Below are 23,217 nucleotides of genomic sequence, written 5' to 3'. Positions count from 1 at the left end.
GGAAATCTGGCGCCAACAATCTCCCCCTTTGGCATAGATTTGGTCAGAACCCATGTTTAACAAAAACTCCCCCTGCAGATAAGACGGAAAGAGAAAAGACTCCCCCTGCATCACAGACTGTTAGCACTCCCCCTGCATCACAGACTGTTAGCACATAACATCACATACTGTTAGCACAGTAGCAGTGCTACTTTAAGTATTTCCTGCAGTGAGACAAATAAGAGAGATATAGAATCACTCCAAAATTAACTCAAAAAGTAGTTATCAATGCAGATAAAGAGATAACATATAGAGTCAAAGATGCAAAAAGAAAATAATACTAGCTATTACAGACCAGAAGTAATAGCAGATAGTTTTTAAGAAAAAAAACATGAAAACGAAAAACATAAATCTCTGCTTTAGTAACTAAAGCCAGAGAACAAATCATCATCATCACGAGAGCTGGGCTGTGGAGGAGTGAGGAGGGATGCCTGCTTTTTGCCTTTATCTTTGGTCTTGGTGGAAGCCGCAGGAGTTGGAGTTGTTGCTACTCCCCCTTTCTGACCAGAATGTGCCAAAGTCCTAAGCAGCTGATCCTGAATAGAGGCAAACCCTTGAGCGAGCTGAGCCTGGATAGACTCCTGAAAACGAGTGAGCTCATCCTTGGTGACCACATCAACCGGCGGCGGAATAGAGGCAGAGACAATTGGAGCCTTCTTCGCACGAGGGACTGTCTGAACAACAGAAGGATCGACAGGAGGCAGATCAGCAAAATGTTCAGAGAGGACCTTACCGTGGATAGTAATTGGACGGCCAGGTGGGTCCAACAGGGTGGCATCACGAGTAGGCAGGCCTTGTTTGATCAGAAGCTGATAGATCAGAGAAGGAAATGGCAAATGCTCACGCTCAGTGCGGGAATTGGCTAACGCACCAATCTGATTGAAAATCAGTTCACCAATATTGATCTTGAGGTCGTGAGTGATGCACCATAAGAACTCAGCTTGGGTTGGATTGAGAGTAGCATTGTGAGTAGTGGGAAACCAATTTGAAATGCCTATCTTAAACAGGACCGAATAAAGCTGAGTCAGCTTAGAAACATGAAAAGAGGATTTCGGACCGGGCCATTTCTTTAACACTTTGCCAGTGAGAACAGAGGCCATAGAATCTTTTGAAACAGAGGGTTTGTGAGACACCTCGTTTGGACATTTATAAAACTCATTGATCAAGGCAGGAGTCACAGAAAAGAAGGAACCCCTCACATACACTTTCCCATACCCACGAGACCCCTCAACAGAAAAACGATCAGACAAATTTGCATAAAACTCAACAATGGCAGACCTTTCGAAAGGTTGTGCACTCACAATAGTGCCCAACAACCCTTGAGATTTAAGAAGACGGAAAATCCCAGACAAAGCTAACACAGCCCTAGACAAAACACGCTCAGGAGAGCACGCACGCTTACTCATACTATCCCAATTTTCTTTAGCAAGAGCGGAATAAAAGAGGTTTGAGAAGCAATTACCAGCAGAGAGTTGAGAGCCCACAGATGAATCAGAGGATTCAGAACGCAGAGGGTCATCCTCAGGAATAGGCTCAGAAGAAGAGGATTGTTGACCTTCAGACACGGAGGCAGGAGTGGAGACAGATGGGCCTTCGTGTTTTCGATTAGAGCGGCGGAGTTGAACAGGAAACTCAACATGGCGGGGGGTAACCTCTGGATCTGAGGGCAGATCATCTTGTGGGGTTGCAGAGAGGCTATCACCGTCAAGAGCAGTCACGCCGGTGTCAACATGGTCAGGCACATCACTAGTCTTGAGACTTGGTGAAGGGGAAGCCACTGGAGTAGAAACGGGGTCCAGATCTGTGGTGACAGGAACAGGAGAGACATCCACAACAGTAGGACGGACTTTCTTTGAGGATTTTCTGGACTTCTTCTCAGCGGGCGAGGCAGATGGAGTGTGGCGTCGCTTCTTGGAGCCCTCAGCAGATCGATTCTTGCCCATGGTGAATAGAGAACACAGAAAGAAAAAAAAACAAGAAAATAAAAAGGAACGGCGGAAGAAAAGAAGAGGAAGAATAAAGTGTGAGAGGCAAACCCAAAAAGAGGCGGATATTTAAAGCACAGGGACCGAGAAAATAGGCAGAAAAAGAGAGGACTCTTCGGATACTGGATATTTTCAAATCAGAATAAGATCCCACAAAATCCGCCACCAATAACAAGCAAGATATTCTCCACACGAAACATCAAAAAAGAAAGAAGGCAGATGACATGGCTATAGCCACGTGGCCAGAGACAACTAGAGCCAAAAATTCACAAAGCCCAAAACAAAAATGTTAAAAATTTTAAAAAAAATTTTTAAGGAAAAGAAAATCAAGATGATCACAAGACTAAAAATTGAGGGTTTGGTTTTCATGAATTAATTAGATAATCTTAAAGAGAATCACAATAGAAGGCCACCAAACAAGCTCTTGGATGCACGATATAACTATAACCCCATAACCATACTCAAGAAATCATAATTTAGGTAATTTTTAAGGGTTATGAATGCGTATGCGATTAGCACAGCAATTCGATCGTGTACTTCAAGAAGAATTTCCTAATATATGCTTGAATATCATCCCAACCTCTCCTTTTTTTTTTTTTTTTTTTTTTTTTTTTTTTTTTTTTTTTTGAGTATGAACTAATTTTTCTTCTCCTCCCTTTTTTTTGTTGATATGATGTTCAAGCAGACATTAGGAGGGCAACCTTCTTAAGAATCCACATAGCTTTTAAATAGAAGTCAGAGATGCATATGCGGTAGCATAATTCTCCCAATAGAGGTATGATCTTTGAGATGAATGAGGTCATAGTCATTGATCACTCCCGATAGAGGGGGCAGCACACTTCTATCATGGTTATCTGTGGAAACAAAAATTAATTCACAAAAACTAACGCACAAACAATTAGTCAAAATGAACCTCCAATCATTCCTAGTCCAAGAACAGTGATGTCACATTTGTAGGTGACACATATAATGTCCGATTAAAGAATTCAAGTGCAATCCGGACACAAACTCTAATTGCACTTATCATAGAAAATTCAGTTTTGCACATGGCAAATCCCAAGCGCTTTACGCAAGGAATCAAACCTAAGGAAATCAAGGGGCTTTGTAAAAATATCAGCTAATTGATTGTCTGTGGACACATAATCTATAGTCACACGTTTCTGCTCAACTAATTGCCTGATGAAATGGTGTCGAAGATCTATGTGTTTGGTTCTAGAATGCTGGACCGGGTTTTTTGAGATATTTATGGCACTTTCATTATCGCAGAATATATGAAGGAGTTTTTCATGAAAGCCATAGTCATTCAACATATGTTGCATCCAAAGAAGTTGAGTGCAACAGCTACCTGCAGCTATGTACTCAGATTCAGCTGTTGATAAAGAGATGCAGTTTTGTTTCTTACTGTACCAAGATACTAGGTTGTTTCCCATGTAGAAACAGCCTCCAGTAGTACTTTTTCTGTCATCCACATCTCCTGCCCAGTCAGCATCACTATATCCTGCAAGACAAGTATTAGTATCTTTCGAGTACCATATCCCTAGTTCAAGAGTTCCACTCACGTATCGTATGATGCGTTTGACTGCACTTAAATGACTTTCTTTAGGATTTGATTGGTACCTAGCACATACTCCTACACTGAAACAAATGTCAGGTCTGCTAGCAGTAAGATAAAGTAAACTTCCAATCATACTCCTGTATAATGTGGGATCCACGTCTGTGCCCTCACAGTCGCGTCCCAACTTTTCAGTAGGACTCATCGGAGTTTTTAGAGGCTTTGCATTATCTAACCCAAATTTACTTACCAGATTCTTGGCATACTTGCTTTGTGTGATGAAAATTCCATCCTTCATCTGCTTTACCTGCAAGCCAAGAAAGTAAGTTAGCTCTCCAACCATACTCATTTCAAATTCGTTTGACATTTGAGAGATAAATTCATCTTTCTTGTGGTCAGATGTAGACCCAAAAACAATATCGTCCACATAGATTTGAGCCAAAAGGATTTCGTTTTTAAAATTTTTGACAAATAGTGTTTTGTCTACCCCACCTCTTCTATATCCTTTTTCAACTAGAAAGGTCGTAAGTCGCTCATACCAAGCCCTAGGGGCTTGTTTGAGACCGTATAGGGCCTTTTTAAGTTTATAGACGTGTTGAGGCTTGAGTGGATCTTGAAAACCTTTTGGTTGTTCGACGTACACTTCTTCATTTAAAAGACCATTTAAAAACGCACTTTTTACATCCATTTGGAAGAGTTTAAACTTTAAAGCACAAGCAACTGAGAGTAAAAGACGTATTGACTCAAGACGAGCTACCGGAGCGAATGTTTCATCAAAATCTACTCCTTCAATTTGGGTGTATCCTTGAGCAACAAGACGAGCTTTGTTGCGAGTTATATTACCAAGTTCGTCCGTTTTGTTTTTGAACACCCATTTTGTACCTATAACGTTTACCTGGTCGGGTCGTGGAACAAGTTCCCACACTTCATGTCGAGTGAACTGCTCAAGTTCCTCTTGCATAGCTTGTACCCAATATTCATCAAGAATTGCTTCTTTGATGTTTTTTGGTTCTATAGTAGAAGTATAACACACATACCTGACCATTTCTTGGTAATCAACTTTGGGCTTATTTCGAGTTTTCATACCTTCATCAACTTCTCCTATCACCTGTTCAGAAGGATGATTCTTTACAACTCGTTTTGATGGTCTTTTTCTTTCTTCTGTGTTTTCCTTCACTGTTGTCACTCCTTCTGTGCTTTCTTTCACTGCCGTCACTTCCTCTGTGCTGATGACTGGCGTTTGTACTGGTACAATGGTTTTTCCAGGATTAGAGTCTTCCTCATCCATTCCTGCAGATAAAACTTCGTTAAAGGTTACATTAATGGATTCCATAACAGTCATTGTACGTTCATTATAAACGCGATATGCCCTGCTGTTTAAGGAATAACCAAGAAAGGTACCTTTGTCTCCTCTTGCAGAGAACTTACCGAGTTGTTCTCTATCGTTCAGGATGTAGCATTCACACCCAAAGACATGAAAGTAACTTAAGTTCGGTTTCTTACCTTTCCACACTTCATATGGAGTTTTCTTTGTACCTGGTCTGAGGTGTACACGGTTTATGGTGTAGCAGGCAGTGCTCATAGCTTCAGCCCAGAACTTTGTGGCCACTCTTGCTGAGATGAGCATTACGCGAGTCATTTCTTGAAGAGTTCTGTTCTTTCTTTCTACCACACCATTCTGCTGTGGTGTCTTTGGTGCTGAGAATTCGTGGGAGATACCGTGTTTATCACAAAATTTTGTGAATGAAGAGTTTTCAAATTCTCTCCCATGATCGCTTCGAATTCTTCCAATATTGCTGAATTTTTCAATTCGCAATTTCTTGCACAGAGTTTTGAACTCATAGAAGGTATCTGACTTTTCCCTGATGAAACGTACCCAAGTAAACCTTGAGAAATCATCAACACAAACTAGAACATACCTTTTTCCACCAATGCTCTCGGTTTGCATTGGTCCCATTAAGTCCATGTGAATGAGTTCCAGGGTCCTGCTGGTCCCTGCACGATCTGTGTTCTTGTGAGATGTGCGTACTTGTTTTCCCAGAGGACAGTCACCACATGACTCTGGTGTGTCAGTCTTCAGTTGTGGTATTCCTTTCACACAACCTGTATTAACAAGACGAATTAGATCATGAAAATTTAAATGACCTAGTTTCCGATGCCAGAGATCAGTGAGATCAGAAGAAGTGTGATGACATTGATCCGATTTGTCAATCTGATCAATTTTGTAGCAATTGTCTGATGACCTGTATCCGGTTAAAACACAATTTTTGCTTTCATCAAAAACTTCACACTTACGCTTTGTGAACAATACAGAGTCGTATAGATCACACAACTGACTTACACTCAGAAGATTTGATTTCAAACCTTCCACATACAGAACATTGTTCAAGTTTGGCAATCCTCCAACATCTAAGTCTCCCTTTCCCTTTACATAAGCCTTATTTCCATCTCCAAAAGTAACCTGTCCACTAGACATGTTATGTAGATTTGATAAGAAATTCCTTTCACCTGTCATGTGTTTGGAGCATCCACTGTCAAAATACCAAGAGTTAGTAGCACATGCATTTAAAGATAAAATAGCAGACCAGCAGTTAGTACTATCATTTGTCATCCTTTGTTTATGAGAGTTGTTACTTTGAGAGTAAGTAACCCACGCAGCGGATTTGGATGTCTGATATGCTAACTGTTTATTTATCAATTTCCATCTTTTAAAGCATTTAGGCCTGACATGCCCTATTTTGTGACAGAAGTGACAGATAGGAATAAACTTAGTAGGATGGGTTTGGTAGTTCACACAAGAAGATGTTGAATTGACAAATCTGATTTTCTGGTTTGACCCAGTGTTAGCACTAGATTGTCCATCAGTATACCCTAACCCAATTCTTTTGGAATTGGAAGGATGAGCATTTATGATTTCATCTAATCTATTTGAGGGAAGAAATGCAGTGCGATTTAACTTACTGACAGTAGCATCAAACATTGTGCTAACAGGCTGTGTAACATCTTGGTGATCATTAGCATGCACTTTTGGAAAAAGATTTTTCCTCATTCTTTTTGCTCTTTCACCATCATAGTCCTGCCAATATTTCAACAAATCTTTGAGATTGTCGATGTCTCTTTGTGCAAAGTCCTGTTCCACTTCAAAGACTTCAATCTCCATCTCAAGTTCATCAATCCTGTCATTCAGTTTTGTGACAACTCCTTTGTTTTCTTCCTCTTGTTCTTTGATTCTTTCTTTCAGGAGTTTATTTTCATTACGAACTTCATGACATTGCTTCAAGAGATCATCCAATTGTTTTTGAAATTGTTGGATGGACTCTTCACTTTCATCTTCTGATTCGTCACTTCCTGTGGACAGAAAAGACATATTTAGATTTTCATAATTTTCATTTTCCTGTGTGACATACCTGAGATGTGGCGGTTCTGTGCATGTGATGTCCTCAAGTGTGGCTTCTGTGATTCTGCAAGTTCCACAGAAATCATTGTTTGTATCATCGTCACTAGCTTCACTTTCATCATCAGACTCTGAGGTGTCATCACTCCAAGTTGTGGCAAGTGATTTTCCTTGTTTTTTCAGAGTGTTAGCACATTCTGCTTGGATATGACCATAACCATGACATTCTCTACATCGAATTCCCTTCTTGACCTCTGGCTTGTCTGTAGAGGTTCTGGGTTTTCTCTCAAAGTTTGTAGGCTGTCCATTTCTCTTGATGAATCTCCCGAAATTTTTTGCTATTAAGGACATGGATTTTGTGAGCTTGACTTCAAGTGCTGACATAGGAGCAGTAGGCACAGATGTTGTGGTGTCTGATACAGACTGCAGGGCAATTTTCCTTTCCTTGTCCATTCTGCTGATGTTCAACTTGTTTTCAAAAGTTTGTAGATTTCCAATCAGATCCTCAAGTCGTAATGAGTCCACGTCACTTGCTTCCTCTATGGCAGTGATCTTGTACGCGAATCTGTCTGGCATGGATCTGAGCACTTTTCGTACAAGTTTAACTTCAGGATAAGTTTCACCGAGTCCATGAGCTTCGTTTGATATGTCACATAATTTGGAGTTGAATTCGCTCACGGTCTCATTTTCTTCCATACGAAGATCTTCAAACCGGGTGGCAAGCATTTGAAGTTTGGACAGTCTGACTGAAGCAGTTCCCTCGTAAGCTGTTTGGAGTTTCTCCCATGCTTCTTTAGCACACTCACACGCAGAGATTATCTTGAATTGATTGATATCAATTCCATTGAATATAGCATTCAAGGCCTTGGAATTCATGTTTGCTGCAATTTGTTCGGCTTTGCTCCAGTCTTTCTCATGCTTCTCAGTTTCAATCCCTTTCTCATCTGTGGCAACGGGTCGCTTCCATCCAGTTAACACTGTTCGCCATGCATCTTCATCCATTGATTTTATGAACATCTTCATCTTAGTCTTCCAATAGGAGTAGTTGGTTCCCGTGAGTAGTGGTGGGCGAGTCGTGGAACCTCCTTCCATATGAGAACTCATAGTACCTACGAATAATAAATGGCAAATAAATCAAATTCCCAAAATCACACACTATGTATATCTAGTGAGAGGCTCTTGATGCCAATTGTTAATTTATATGCCTATAGAAATCAGTTGATCTAAGTTGTAACAGTTAAGTTGTGGAAACAGTATTTAGTTACAACTGTAAATCTTGTGTTGGCACAGTTATATTCTACTTAAAGTAAATAAACAGAACACAAGAATTAATGTGGTTCAGACACAATTGTGCCCTACATCCACGTGGACCTGCAAACACGATTTCACTAGTTCAGATTTACAATGTACATTAATAGGACTTATTAAAAACACTAAAGACTCCCTCTTTATGTAATATGCCGTTCTTGTACACAACTCGAACTTCGTGTTTCTTCCAACAGCAGCTCCACACCGCGTGCCTAGAACTCCTTTCTGGCCTGAACTCCCTTCAGTGACGCGGTTGATCTCCCAAGAGATCTATACAGCCAATCTGTATAAGTTGACACATCCAACGATGGCACAGTTCTGTTCAGCAGAACGTTTCAGCGATTCTTCAAAGCAACGGAGTGATTTTTCTCCCAAAAAAAAAGTGTCGCGGTCTTTGTGAGGTGAGGAGCCTTATATAGGCGTGAGATGGGCCTCCAAAGACCTGTCTTCCAAAGGAATCGAATAACTAGGAAACAGAATCCTAGTCAATATCTAGTTCTAATCTAGATAGCCATAAAAGATTCCTAACAAGAATGAAGTACTAGGAAATAAATCTAAGTCCTAAAGTATTACAAAGGTAGGACTCTAAATTTCCAAAATAAACATGGGAACAAATCTTTAGCCAATCTTTACTTCCCAAGTGAGGCGGATTTCTTCCTTCGTGGAAATCTGGCGCCAACAGTGCAAAATACAAAAAAATAGTTGGAACAGAAGACAAATCAGTTTGTTTTCTTTCACTTAAGCCGAATCACCAAAAACTTGGAAAAATTTGTTAAGATCATATTACCTACATTCATAAATCATAATCATAACTTCATAACCAAAAAACCTTAACATCAAAATACTATGAGGTGCATAATTACATATTTATCCATGCAAGAAAGAGTGTCTTCTTTCACACGTCCATTGCAATTCCACCAAAAACACAGTTGTTAAAAGTACTCATCATCACCGTAATAATCATCGTTACCGGACCAACTAGTTTCTGGAGTCGAATCCGAACGAGACCAAACATCGGTTATTCTTACAGAGTGTTCCACCCTGTAACAAGTTAAAAACATTGTATTAATTAATCAACTCTCTAAATAGAAAGTTAATTAATCGACTCTATAAAATAAATTAATCAACCTTGCATCTGCCTTGTTCTTCTTTATCGTCGTCTTCCTCTTCCTCTTCGTTCCAGCCGTAATTTTCACGGCAGCAGCACAACTTTCATCCAGTCGAAAAAGACTCCCCGGGACAATTTGAGAAGTGAAATTATGCGGTAGCCCATGAACAATAACTTTCTTCGCCGAATCATTCGCAATATCCAACCAAAAAAAGTCATCGTCGTGCTGCAGAAAAACGTGCCCTCTGTTCTTGAAATACGCAACGGGCCTAAGCCTCCCCATAGCACCAATATTAGCTAGTTCCCCGAACGAAAACAACTTCGCCCACGAATCACCGACTCCGTAATCCTTCATCACCCATCCATCCAATCGAGTGATCATGTAATAGTAGCTCACAACTAAGCACCCGCCCAACACGTCTAAATGCGTTTCGAAGAGCTCCGCTATCCCGGTCGGTTCGGGCAACGGAAGTTTGTGGTAGCGTCCGGTTTCGAGAACCAGCACGATTACGGAGTCCCGCGATAGCCAGTGGAGTGCGCCGTTCAGGAAAACCCCGACGATTTGATTTGGCCAGATACAATCACAAGGGTAATTCTCGATAACCCTCCATGAATCGGATTTCAGGCCGTAAATACTAGTTCGCCGTACAGTTTTACGGCAGCCCCAATGATCATCTAGCCTAACAACTTTGTAGTCGTCGGAAACCGAATCGTAGCCGAGCCCACTACCTATTAATCGCGAGTGGCCCTCGAATTCCGGCAACTCGTGGAATTGCCGGGTTAGCGGGTTCCATATGACCCAGGTTTTGTCGATGTCGTAATGGGAATTGAGGATCAGGCCGTTGCAGGAGGCCACCGGAAGAACGGGGGCGCGTGGCACGCCGGTGCGGTACAGTGCCTTGACCGGGGTTACGTCGATTGTTTGGTGGTCGGCGTCTTCAAAGTTTAGGGAATCTAGGGTTAGAGAACAAAAGCGAGTGCCGATTGAGTTTCTGATGAGGAGGGTGGTGGAGGAGGTTTGATTGGCGGCGTGGGTTCTGATGAAGGATGGGTTGTCGATGAGGCGGCGCCACCCCTTGCAGACGGCACGCAAGCGGAGGAGAGACTCGGCGGGGAGTCGCCGGAGTATTTCGTGTGCGAGTTCGGAGGGGACGTCGGACATTTTTTTCTCGAAAAAATCAAGGCGGTGGTGATTGATGGCTGTGGGCTTTGGGGATTATGGGTTTTTCTCGCCCGAGTGTGGTGTGTGCGACTCTGTGTGATATGTATGAATAGAAGTTGCAGGAAATCTGCAAAATCTAAAAGTTTGACTTTGTCAACGCGCATTTTCCCGCCCTTTTTGCGATAAAATATTCCTTTTCCCTCCTAATTAGAAAATATATTATTTCTCAAAAAAAATATATGGGGATTATTTGGGGGCTTACTATTCATAGTGCATTTTTTTTCGGTTACAGTGCGAAATAATTCACGAGCTCGAGCTTCGGACGAGCTCGAGCTCGAGCCCAAAATTAGTTGTTCGGCAGCTCGCGAGCCGGCTCGCGAGCTGCCTTCTTAATTTTTTTTTTTTTTTCTTTTTTTCTTTTTACATTTATATATATATATATATATATATATATATATATATATATATATATATATATATATATATATATATATATATATATATATATATATATATATTATTCTTATTATTATTAACTAAATAGTAAATAGTCTATAATAATAAATATATCTAGTATTTAAATAGAAACAAATCTATATTACTTAAATAATTCATAATAATATAAAATATAATAATAATAATAGTAGAAAAAATGAAAAATATATATAACTAGAGTTCATTATTTATTTTATAATTTTTTTTATTTTCCTATGAATATTTTTTAATAAAAAATAAAATGATTTTAATAAAAAATTAAATAATAATAATAATAAAAAAAAAAAACAAAAAAATAAATTAATTATAAGCTCGAGCTCGAGCTCGAGCCAAAAACAATTGGCTCGATGAGCTCGAGCTCGAGCTCGAGCTCGGCAACATGGACTCGAGCTCGAGCTCGAGCTGGCCAAAAGAGCCGAGCTCGGCTCGTTCCCACCCCTAGTTTGAACCCAACAATTATCAAGATGGCCAACATCGACCCCGTCAATGAGGTAAGAAATTACGTTTTTGTCTGATATTTTTCGATTATTAGTCGTTTCGTGTACAATATCACGAAATTCTTCAATGCGTTTCGTGGTGTTCTGTATGAAATTAATATCATATTCATGTTCACCAATAATTTCTTACAAAACAATACGAAATGTTGACCCGTATTTCGTATAAAATAATACGAAACAGACACTAAACTGTTTGTGTTGTGTGTTTCGTACAAGTTTACACGAATTGTACACACGTAGTTCGCGTACTTATACACGAAATCCCTATTTTTTTTGTTGTATCTAACTTATATATCTTTTTTTTACGCAGCCACATGAAGACAACATGTATTTTGATCCCGCAGTTTTAGAGCGAAACGAATATGAAGATTTCTCTCACTTCTTCCATGTTGATATTGTGTTCGATAGTAGGGAAGAATTAATCAAGTGGGCCAAAGCAACTGCATTTAGTCATTCTCACCGTTTGATTTGTTAGTCTAGAAGCGAGAATGCACAGTATTTGATGTGTGACAAATACGGACATGGCCGGCAAACGAATATCGATGTGGAAGATCCTAGAAACACTGGAACAAAAAAATGTGGTTGTCCGTTCAAATTGATTGGCAAAAAGTCAAGGTTTGATGAATTATGGCGGTTGACTGTCAGCGATGGCAAACATACCCATCCTCCGGCTTTGTTTCCTCACAGACATGGTACGACTAGTCGTATAACTCCACAACAGAAAGCAAGAATTAAAGAATTGAGAAATTCTCACGTGAAGCCAATGCTAATCATGGATAGATTACGGAAAGATGATCCGACGATACAAACCTCTATGAAGCATGTTTACAATGAGTTGGCCAAGATTAAATTTGAGGAAATGGAGGGCATGACTGTTATTCACATTCTGATGCATAACTTCAACAAGGAGAGTATCGATATTGGCATCGCGTAGATAGTGAAACAAGCAACACAATAACGGATGTTATGTTTGTATGTCCCGAATCTATTAAGTAACTATGGCTGTTCCCTTATGTTATATTGAGGGACTGCATATACAAAATCAATAAGTAAGTAAAAAATACGATTGTTTAAATTATGATTGTTTTGTTATAATGTATTGTATTGTTTAAATATGTAAAAAAAACATTGATGTAGGTATGTAATGCCTCTTTAGGAAATAATTGGGATAACTCGAGTTGGGAGGAATTTTAGGATTGCTGTTGCATTTATGTCACATGAAGATGCAAACACCAACGAGTGGACTTTGAATTATTTGAGAGAGTTGTTAGATGGTGTCGTACCTGATGCGATCTTGACAGACATGGAGTTGGGTCTCTTGAAAGCACTGCCAAATGTCTATTCATGTTTTGTATCATATGTTGTGTATATTCCATATAAACAGAAATGTTGAGGCAAATGCAACGAAATTTATGGGAGGCAACAAAGACCAAGGTCTATAAAAATTCCGACTTGTGTTGTGGGCTAAGCTGGTGAAATCAGAAACCGAAGAAGAGTATCATTACAATTACAATTAAATTGTTGGCTAGTATGCAGGATATCCTAGACTGATACAGTATTTGAATGATACATGGTTGATATACAAGGAGAAGTTTGTCCGAGCCTATACCCGCATGTGTATCATTTTGGCAACACGAGCACCAACAGGTATTACATGTTTTAGTTATTTAAATGATAAAATATATTATATAAAAATAATATTTATTTTGTAATTTGATTGTCGTTGTATATTTTGATTGTTGTTGTAATCGGATAGGGTGGAGAGTGCTTATTCTTCTACAAATGGTTGGTTAAATTCTTAACGTGCAGGAAAAGCTTCGGGACCAAGTTTATATCCAAATTAGTCAGCTGAAGTGCGACTTTTCATTATCATCCAAGATAAGGAAGCATAATGCAGCGTGCCTGTGTTTTTAGGGTTTGATTTGTTATGTTACACATATGACATTGAAGAAATTGGATCAAGAGTGGAGTCCCCAACGATGCAAGATCCGAATATTTGCACATACTATCTTTGGAATACTCATGGACTCCCTTAGACGTGCAAAATTGTGCAGAAAATGGAAGATAATGACACGCTCGTCATTTCAGACTTGCATCCATTCTGGAATACCATGGCAGTTGAACCTTCGGAGCTACCTGAGTATCAAGTAAACCGCGAGGCAATTGTGGATAGACAGATTGATGACCTGAATTGGAATTTGAAGAAGATGAATTACACGAGCAAGATAAATGTCGTGGCCTCATTGCGTGGCATCGTTTATCCGTCTACGTTGCATCTGTCCGGGCCATCATTTGTTAAAATTCAAAGGACGACCAAATAATAACTCGACAAAGAGAGACCCTTCCGGGTGGCAGTATCATATTGATGAGGAGACAATTAAGTCGTCTTGTGGTCCCAAGGGTCGCCAATACTCCCCTAGTGCAAAGATTCCTAAAACAAAGGTTGATAGAAGCACATATATGGAACGCCTCAATTGAAGATGAAATGTCGTGGTTCTCGTATTCCCACACAAGAATATGATGCATGTACAATACATGAACACGAAGGAATCGACTTCTATTCTTTAGTGCCCAGATTATGGTCCGTCTTATTCAAAGTTATGTTAACGTGATGGCGGATGACAATTGTGGACATCGGTGCGTTGCTCAAGCCATGTACGGGGATCAAAAAAGATGGCCGCAAGTGAGAGGGGAGTTGCTTATTGAGTTATACGAGTATGCTAATGTGTACACGGCGATGCTTGGCAGTACTGGATACGTTGAGGTCATACGCAAGTGTGACTGGTCCTCAGGGCCTTGTCCACAAGCTTATTGGATGGACATAAATGAAATGGGATTGGACATTGCTACCAAATACAGTGTATAGTGGTACTTTTGACCCAAGTAGGGAGTATGACTTACCTTCCTATGTTTGACAGGGCACTTATCATGTATGATTGTTGTGACATTGCACAACAATCATTTCATGCTTGCTAATTTGGTCGCGAATAGTCCTCTACCACCTATCCATCCGGCATGGGTACATCATAGAGTTAAAAACCTGAGGCACTTACTCAAAATGTCCAAACCCCGACTACTCTTGTACAAACAATTAAAGTTTGGTTGGTAGTTCAATTTGTATTTGTATTTGAATTTTAGTTCACTTTGTATTTGTATTTGAATTTTAGGTCAATTTGTATTTGTTTTGAATTTTAGGTCAATTTATTTTTTTTACTTGAGTTTAAGAATATTTATGTTAATTTATTGTATTTATTTGAATGCTAACAAATAAGTTGGTAAAATTAAAAAAAAAAAACTCAATTAGTGATTTCGTACTATATTGTATGAATCGTTAACTAAAATTTAGTGTAATATTCCACGAAATATAAGGTGTCATTTCGTCTTTTTTGTCATGAAACTAAAGAATTTTTTCAATCCCCCAGCCCCGTCCTCCTTGTTCTATAGTGACAAACACGTAAACTTCGTGTAAAAATACACGAAACTGTTGAATGCATTTCGTAATATAACCAACGAAATAGCGGGCAAATTTGGGTTTTTTTAGGGAAAGTTACAAATGAAATAAGTCGCACTGCAAGCAAGTAAAAAAGTTCTATGAATAGCATTTTAGTTATTTTGGAGACCCCCTTATTTCGAAATTATATATGACTAACTATCATGCGGATTACACACTAGTGCACACCCCATCCATTTCGATAATAATTTGACATACCCCCTTCGGCCACCCTGGAGTACCTAAATTTCTCTTTTAAAATTAGTTTTAAACCCTAGCCACTCACAATCGTCTCTTTCTTCCTCTCTCACTGCTCAAATTCAAATCCCGCTCCCATAGATCTCCAACCGGTGAAATTGCTTATCGGAGTCATAACTCTCTTTGGAGGTCGGAATTCGATGGTTTAACTACCATAGGATTCATCTTGTTGAGCTCTTTCTTTTAGTGGTGATTTCATCCAGTTTGCAGCACTCGATCTATTTCTGCAATTGTTTTGCAGTCCGTACGTATTTCGACAATGGTGGATTTGGTCGGATGTGTAATTTGTGTTCCGGCAGTTGAAATTTGACGGACTACCCACCGTTGGATTCCTCTCGTCGAGATTTATATTTTGATGGTAATTTCGTTCATTTTTTTTTATTGTCAGATTTATTTCTATAATGTTTTTTTATTTGTGAGCGCGGAACCTTGGGTAGTTAGCGATGACTAGGGTTTTGGTAGGAGACGTTTGGGGTGAAGAGTCATTGATGGGTTGGTCTAAAATTCGTAGCATTTCGCAGCTATGGCATCTTTCTCTATCTCTCGGTCTCGTAGTGTTTGATGATTTTTGAGTGTTTTGATGTTTCTTCAATTTTTGTTGATTTGAACTAAAATATTTTTTTGTTTTTATTTTGCTATTACAGATTAATGAAAGCCATTATCCTCTTCTTAAACGTGTGAAAAAAATGGAGTTTTGTTCGTGTGTATCAAGAATGATTAGAGAGTGATCCGAAAAACTAGAAGAAATGTGGTAGATTTTAGTATTAAGGAAAAAAATAGTCCATCCTTGATTAGCTACTGCCCGACCTATTCTTTCACAAATAAATAATTTACCAAAACGCTTATTATTCTATGTAAAAGGGTGGCCACTAAATCCCAAGTCCATGAGGCCGCAGTTCATAAGACAGATTCGGAAATTATTGATTTTATTAAGAGATGTTTTTAGTCCCCCCCCCCTCATTAACATGGAGAATTAGTTGAAATCTCCACTAGCAATCCAATTATAAGAAAATGAGTTCGCAAGGTTAAGAAGGTCGTTCCATACCTCAGTTTGCCTATAAGATCAAGATGATTGTAAACAATTGAGACCATGAAGGGAGGAGTATTATGCATGGATAGATCTGTCAGTGACTCGCACACAAGATAGAGTAATCTGATGAGGTTTCCATAACATCCAAACGCCACCTGCGAGACATGAAGAGGAAACCAAAATATGGTCATCAAAGTGTAGACTTTGTGCAATAATACTTGCACGATTTGCATGCATTTTAGTGTCTAGTATGATAAGAATGTGAGGGTTGTATCGATTTACGAGGTCTTGTGTATCGGTGATAGGTTTGTTAGCCCCTCTAAAGTCCAAGAAAGGATCCGCATTAAGTGGGGGATTGGTGGGATTTGTTGATAAGTTTGGGTTAAGCTGCCATTTGGATGAATCTGGGTCACGTTCGCAGAGTCGCTAGGGTGCATTGATGTAGTCTGGGATGGGCGGTGGCCGTTTTATTGAGTTGTGAGCAGTTGGAATTCTGGAGTATTTGTGGTGTGTTTTGGGCTTGGTGTGGTCTCACTGGGGTGGTTGGAAGAAGTTGCAGTGTTTGACGAAGGGATGGATGAGTCTGTGGCGAAGAGGGTGTTGTGGCTGGAGTGGGGGAGTTTTCCGGTGGTAGTAGATTCATGGTGTTCTTGATTTTCAGGGTTTTCTTGAAAGTTTTGGGAAAGTTGTTTTGATGATGAAAGGGTTACACTTTGCATGGTATTTAAACAGTCTTCTTCAGAATTAGTGCTAGAACTGTAGACGCATCATTATGGGTTTCAACTTTTCTCGAAAAATCAACTGTCACTTTTTTATTTTCATACGAAATGTATTTTGGTGGGATTTCAAGGTTTGTTTTTTCTGCAGTGGGCTTTTTGGTTCTCTTTGTCTCTTTATTATTTTGTTTTTTTATTAAAAAGATTTGGACATCTTCTAGGCTTTTCCATTTGCTGCCACGTGGTGTACTACTAGAAAAATGCCATACGGACATATTTGTCGCTAAATTGCGAAAATCCATCGCTAAAGAGGGTTTAGCGACAAATTTGGTCCGTTGCTAGTGCCATCGATAAACACTGCGTCGCTAATTTTTAGCGACGACGAGGTAGAATCCGTAGCTAATTTGCAACGGCGATAAATTGTTGCGATATCCGTCACACATTTAGCCATGGAGTATGTTGTCGCCAAATCCGTCGCTAATCTTAACAAATACTTTTTCCATCACTACTATGGATAGATCCGTCCCAAATCTATATTATGTTTTCAATTTTATTAAATATTTGAACACAAATAACACCTATTCAAATTTATTTCCTGATGCATATATACTCTTAAAAAAATATCACATTTTCCGAGAACATAACATTAAATCAAGCAAATGATCTTATATATAGCTTTGCATGTGTGATAAAAATCATAATACAACATCCAACTAGAACATCTTACAATCTTCTAACCGTTTGCAATATAGTCACAATAAAAAAAAAATAATCCTCTAATTGCAATGTTGACATGGTATCTCTAACAGATCCTTCCGGTTGAGTTTAGTGCTCGATGGCAGTATGAAATATTAGCTTGCGCTCTTGAAAAGTTGTTCCTTTTTATCTTTCATCCAACTACCTCAACCCAAAGTGCTGTCTTCAACTTGTTTATATAACCACTGTCACTAATGTCTCATCTCCATTAACATCTCCTGTATTAGGTAAACCAAAAGAAAAAAATAATTCAATGGAACAAAGAAAAAAGGACAGAGCATAGAAAAGAGACAAAATGTGAAACTTATGACAATATCTGATAGATCATAACTTTGTATGCAACACATAGCGTGGTAAAGCAAGATGCATCGTGTAGAATGAGTATAAAAGAATAATCAGAATATTAGATTTATCATAAAGATAAGAGAAGAATTGTAATAAAATGTATGACTTAAAATTAGTAAATTATTGAAGTAGCATACCTTCACCACAGACACAGGTTGCTCAAATTCTCACTCTCATCTTCGACATCTTTGCATGTATTGCAGAACTAGAAATTAAACATGAAATTTAACTTAAAATTATTGCACAATAAACAACAAATAATTCTAAAATAAAAGGAATACGAATAACCAAACCATTTTATTTCAACAACTAACCATCATTTGCTGCAAATACAATCTCAAAATCTTCTATCCTCGGTACGTAATTATAGGTATCATCTTTGTATACCAACATGGTCGACTTTTTAAACCTTCACTTCTTCCTAAAAAATATTTATAATATAAATAAAAAACAAAAACAAAATCAAAATGATATAATACACTAAATGTTACCTGCTCAATTGCACAAGTGTTTCAGCCTCGGTTATTTTTCCCCAACTAATTTATGTTAGTTCTTATTAACATACAGTCCAGACACACAATTTTAAACTCAAAACCTGGAACTAAATAATATATAATTAATGTGATTAGTAAATAATATAAACCAAGCACAAAAAAATGAATAACATTCATTCTCCAAAGTAATTCAAAAACTGAAATTGAATAACCTTTCTTCTTACAGTTGTCTTCAATCTGAATATTTGTTCTCTAAAGCTTCAAAATCTTTGTCACTAGTAATACACAAACAATTTATTCAACATAATAATAATAAATAAATAAAATAAAATAAAATCTATCATATCAGCTAGAATTTATGTCAGTAATCTATGTACCTAATTAGAAATTAGGGTTTTTACCTAATAAGACATTAAATGAAATAAAAGAGTTTACCCAATTTAAGATTATGGTTTTCTTTCAAATATGGCTAGCGGCTCTAATGATGGGAATCTATACAGGCGAACGACTAGGGTGGCGTGCCGCAACGGTGTTTGGTGGGAATTAGAGAGATTGCCTTGTGGACGGCGGCGGCGGACTTGAAAACTAAGAGCCTTTGGGTGTTTGCCTTTTTCAACCGGCGACGAGATGGAAAATGGGGAATGTTGATCTGCGAATAGGAAGATGGTGGACCGACTGAGACTTGAATGGGTATTGAGGGAGACGAAGGGGTTGAGGAGAATTTGGGAGTGTGGGGAAATGCAAAGAAATGGGTTTCTTCATTTGAAATGAAAAGTGAAAAATGGTGAATATTGATGAATTCATGAATTAAATAACTAATACTTTGTTTTAGTCACGGATCTTTGGCTGTCACTACAATCATTGCTAACTATTTATTTTAGAAACGAATTTATTGTCCGTAGCTAATTTGCGTAGCTACTGTTCAAACTAGGGACGATTTTGTATGCCATCACGAATTCCGTAGCTAAGTATTAGTTTTAGAAACAAATTCATTATCCGTTGCTTATTCCCGTGGCTAAATGGCGTTTTTCTAGTAGTATGGACTTTGTTCTTTGGTGGCACGTGACTCTGGTGGGAAATTTTGATTCTTTGTTGCCGTTCTGATCGTCGGACATAGTTATGTCGCCATCGTCTTTTGGATTAGCAGTCTCATCTTCTTCCATGCATGTATTCGATGTTTGATTATCCTCCATTATATCTTCAGTATCTAAAATTTTGAACATGTTTCCTTTGTTTCTTTCACAATCATTGTTCACTGTCCTCGAACTTTATCCATTTTCGGGACTCATGTGATTCTTCATTTTCCATACGTGGGCGGTGCGTTTACTTTAATTTAATCTTTAATATTTCTATTCTGTCCTTGTGGGTATGAACTTGGTGGATTTCTAGGCAGTCGTTATCCTGTTCTTCTTCTATCTATTATGATGCTCCATTCGTTTTTATCTTCCAGCTTGTTTGTGATTTTGTCTTGGTGTATGTTATTTGTGTTTTGTTCCTCCACTAATGTTACTTCTCTACACTGATTTGGAAAATGGCCAACGCGTCCACAAGAGGAACAAAAGCATGTGCTAAGTTGATAAGTTATTTTTTGTTTGAAGTTATTTATATAAACAAAGGGAGGGAGAGGTTTTCCCGCTAAAATTTCAATACAGCCTCGCGCATATCTTCCTCTTGAAATTTCATCAGTATGTAGCAACGGACCAACGCTTTGATCTCCCTCGAGAAGAACCCGACGACAGTTATTCTGTTATGTTATTCTGTTATGGCGGCTGTGCTGACGATGTCTTCTCCAAGAAGTATAAAGTCGTCAGCACGTGTTGTTCTACGTATAACGGTTCGAAGATATGGAGCTGCGCGGTATTGACCGTGGGAGTTGACAATTCTTGGAGAAATCTTCGTACGGAACACTTATCCGTCAGTGAACCGTTGACTACTGAAGGCTTCGTTCATTGGCCTCACAACGAGGCCGAGGGCGCGTTTAGCAGAAAGAAAGAAAAAAAGAATTATGTCGGTGATCCCAAATTTCATTATCTAGTGAGTTAATTTATCACAATCATACCAAAGTATAATTCAAATTAATTTAAAGGTGAAAAATACATTTTACTAAATGTAGCATTTAAAGAAAAACAATTAATTAATATATGGTGATTAATTCATGGTTGTGACAACTGATATGTGATGCATCATAACATGGAACATGTGCATCGTGTTGCTCTTTAATCAGCCAATGAAAGCTAAAGTTTATCCATTTTTATAAGCCTGCCAATCGCATTTGCAAGCTTGAACAAAGCAGCTTCTTGAAAATATTCGATTGGCAGATCGGGGAACTGGACCCAGATAATAACTTTTCCTTCTTTAAAATTTTGTTTTCATTGAAAAGTAGCAAGGTAGTACTGAAACATATACCACAGACCACCCGCTAACGCCATAAAGTATTCATCTGGTTCAGTAAATTTAATCACATAAAATCCTTCTCCGAGGTCGGTAGTATCCAGAATATCCTTTGTTTTCCATATTTTATGAAGTCGAAAGTAATTGATATCCACAATAGATTTTTTTAGTCCCATAGTTTGTACAATAAGACTTCTCTTTCATGATTTTCTTATTTCTGTTACTTCATGATCAGAGAAAGAGATGTGTGAAACTTGGTCAGCGGAACGGGTAGAGAGGTATGGTATTTTGATGGGGTGGTTTGACTGGGAGTCTGGCGAAGGGGTTGTGGATTGGTGATATGGTTGATAAAAGGATGGTGGTATGGGAGGTGGAGGTGGTTCCGACGGTGGGTTGGAAGCAAGGTGTTGTTTAGATGTTGATGAAGATGGTTCCATCCTAGATAACAAACTGAATCAATAAATCGAATAATTTAGGCTCTTTCCAGTTTTATTTCACTCGATTTGTGTTATTGATACATTTTAATGACAAAGGCATTAGATCGGGTGTTGAGACGGATGAAGAAGATGGCCCGTTCGACTTTGCCCCTAAATGATGCTTATGCAATGGTTCCGTATGGTGGGGGTCGGAACGAGGAATACGCCATTGTGTCGTACGAGGGTGTGAACGATGTTGAGCCCGTAGGTTACTATATCGACGAGACCGAGGGGTTCTCGGGGCTTAAGGATCGTTGAAATCGAGTCAAGTAGCTCGTTGCTATTAAACTTTGGATATGGTGTGATGACGACGCACAACTTTAACTTCCAATTAACAAACATCTATATCACCCTAACTTAACTCTTTTCATAATCTAACTTAATTAAACATTTGTATGCTTAGTTGTTGATTCGCTTTTCATGCTTTAATTCCATATTCAAAATGGGTAAAAAAAAATTAATGAATCAGGGACAATTTTAAATTCTTCACAGTAGTATATTAACTGGAAAACAAATATTAATAAGAACACAATTATTTAAATACTTCACACTAGAACACAAATATTAATAAGAACATAATACATGCATGAACAAATCTATAAATATATATTAACCAAAAAACAGTAGTATCAACAAACTTAAACAAACAATACTAATATATATTATGGGTGAAGGGTACTAAACATGATAAATAAAATTACAAACCAAAATAAAAAGGCGGAAAAATTTAATAATAATACCAAAAAACTTGCCGACTACATGGAAGTGGAAAAATAATACGGAAAATACTAATATTAATAATACGAAAAATATTAGGAAAAACTAGCCGAGATAATGGAGATTGGAAAATTTGGACTCCCATTGTTCAATGAAGTCTCATCTAGTAATCGTTTGCCCCTGTCGATTGGCCCCTTGTCGTCAATCCAAACAAATTTGCGTTATTTCGGGGCCTCGACAATAATTTATCTTTCGGCTTCAAAGGTGATGGGCCCCCATCCGGGTTAGCCGTTGTCTACGAAGTTTGGACCGCAACACTCGAACCACAATAGCAAATAAATGGGTGGTTATGCCCATTAACTTCATCACAAACCGGTGAAGTACTGAACAACCGACAATCAGTGCTTGAGCTGCTAAACGTCATAGCTATTAAAGTTTAGAATATTTTTTTTTCTTTTTTGTTTTAACCTCCTACAAAATTTGAGTGTTGGTTTTATAATTACAGAAAAATTGGGTGATGTCTGAAGGAAAGAATGACTCATTCAAGCAATATTTTCCAAATTGTCACGTATGTAATATAATAATAAGGGTAAATTACACCCACACCCCTGAGGTATGCTTAAATAACTGTAAGGTCCCTGTGGTATCGATAATTACACTCACCCCCCTGAAAGTTACTTAAAAACTCTAACGGGATAATGTATTGGATACATTATTCCGATAGGGTTCTAATGGACTATTACTTTTAGCTAGTTGTAGAGATAACATAGAGTTATAGGGAGTTATGGGGTGACATGGCTCCCCCAATATTTCTTAAATCACCCATAACTTTTTGTTGTCTTCACCACTTCCTGAAACCAATAGTCCATTAGAGCCCTATCGGAATAATGTATCCAATACATTATCTCGTTAGAGATTTTAAGTACCTTTCAGGGGGTGAGTGTAATTATCGATACTACAGGGACCTTACAGTTATTTAAGCATACCTCAGGGGTGTGGGTGTA

At 38.4% G+C, this 23,217-nt stretch overlaps 2 protein-coding genes and 1 long non-coding RNA gene across 3 annotated transcripts; 1 reads left to right on the top strand and 2 right to left on the bottom strand.

Annotated features, from left to right (window-relative positions):
- Positions 1-9,028: 9,028 nt before the first annotated feature.
- Positions 9,029-10,639, bottom strand: LOC105971497 (F-box protein CPR1). The gene is made up of 2 exons (XM_012996351.2): positions 9,407-10,639; positions 9,029-9,319 (listed from the first exon to the last, which is right to left on the bottom strand). The coding sequence occupies exons 1-2, from the start codon at positions 10,546-10,548 to the stop codon at positions 9,211-9,213; spliced, it is 1,251 nt and encodes a 416-aa protein (XP_012851805.2). The 5' UTR covers positions 10,549-10,639; the 3' UTR covers positions 9,029-9,210.
- Positions 10,640-11,507: 868 nt separating this feature from the next.
- LOC148767664 (uncharacterized) lies at positions 11,508-12,474 on the top strand. The gene is made up of 3 exons (XM_088824743.1): positions 11,508-11,534; positions 11,851-11,928; positions 12,016-12,474. The coding sequence occupies exons 1-3, from the start codon at positions 11,508-11,510 to the stop codon at positions 12,472-12,474; spliced, it is 564 nt and encodes a 187-aa protein (XP_088680869.1).
- Positions 12,475-18,702: 6,228 nt separating this feature from the next.
- LOC148767663 (uncharacterized) lies at positions 18,703-19,405 on the bottom strand. Its single transcript, XR_016034089.1, has 3 exons — positions 19,065-19,405; positions 18,854-18,904; positions 18,703-18,736 (listed from the first exon to the last, which is right to left on the bottom strand). It is a non-coding gene; the product is annotated as an uncharacterized LOC148767663 (long non-coding RNA).
- Positions 19,406-23,217: the final 3,812 nt, after the last annotated feature.

The sequence above is a fragment of the Erythranthe guttata genome, chromosome 10 (assembly GCF_056151865.1).
Source record: "Erythranthe guttata isolate IM_541 chromosome 10, IM_541, whole genome shotgun sequence".
Lineage (NCBI taxonomy): Eukaryota > Viridiplantae > Streptophyta > Magnoliopsida > Lamiales > Phrymaceae > Erythranthe > Erythranthe guttata.
Note: the sequence above shows the minus strand (reverse complement) of the source record. Positions and strands in the feature narration are given on the sequence as shown.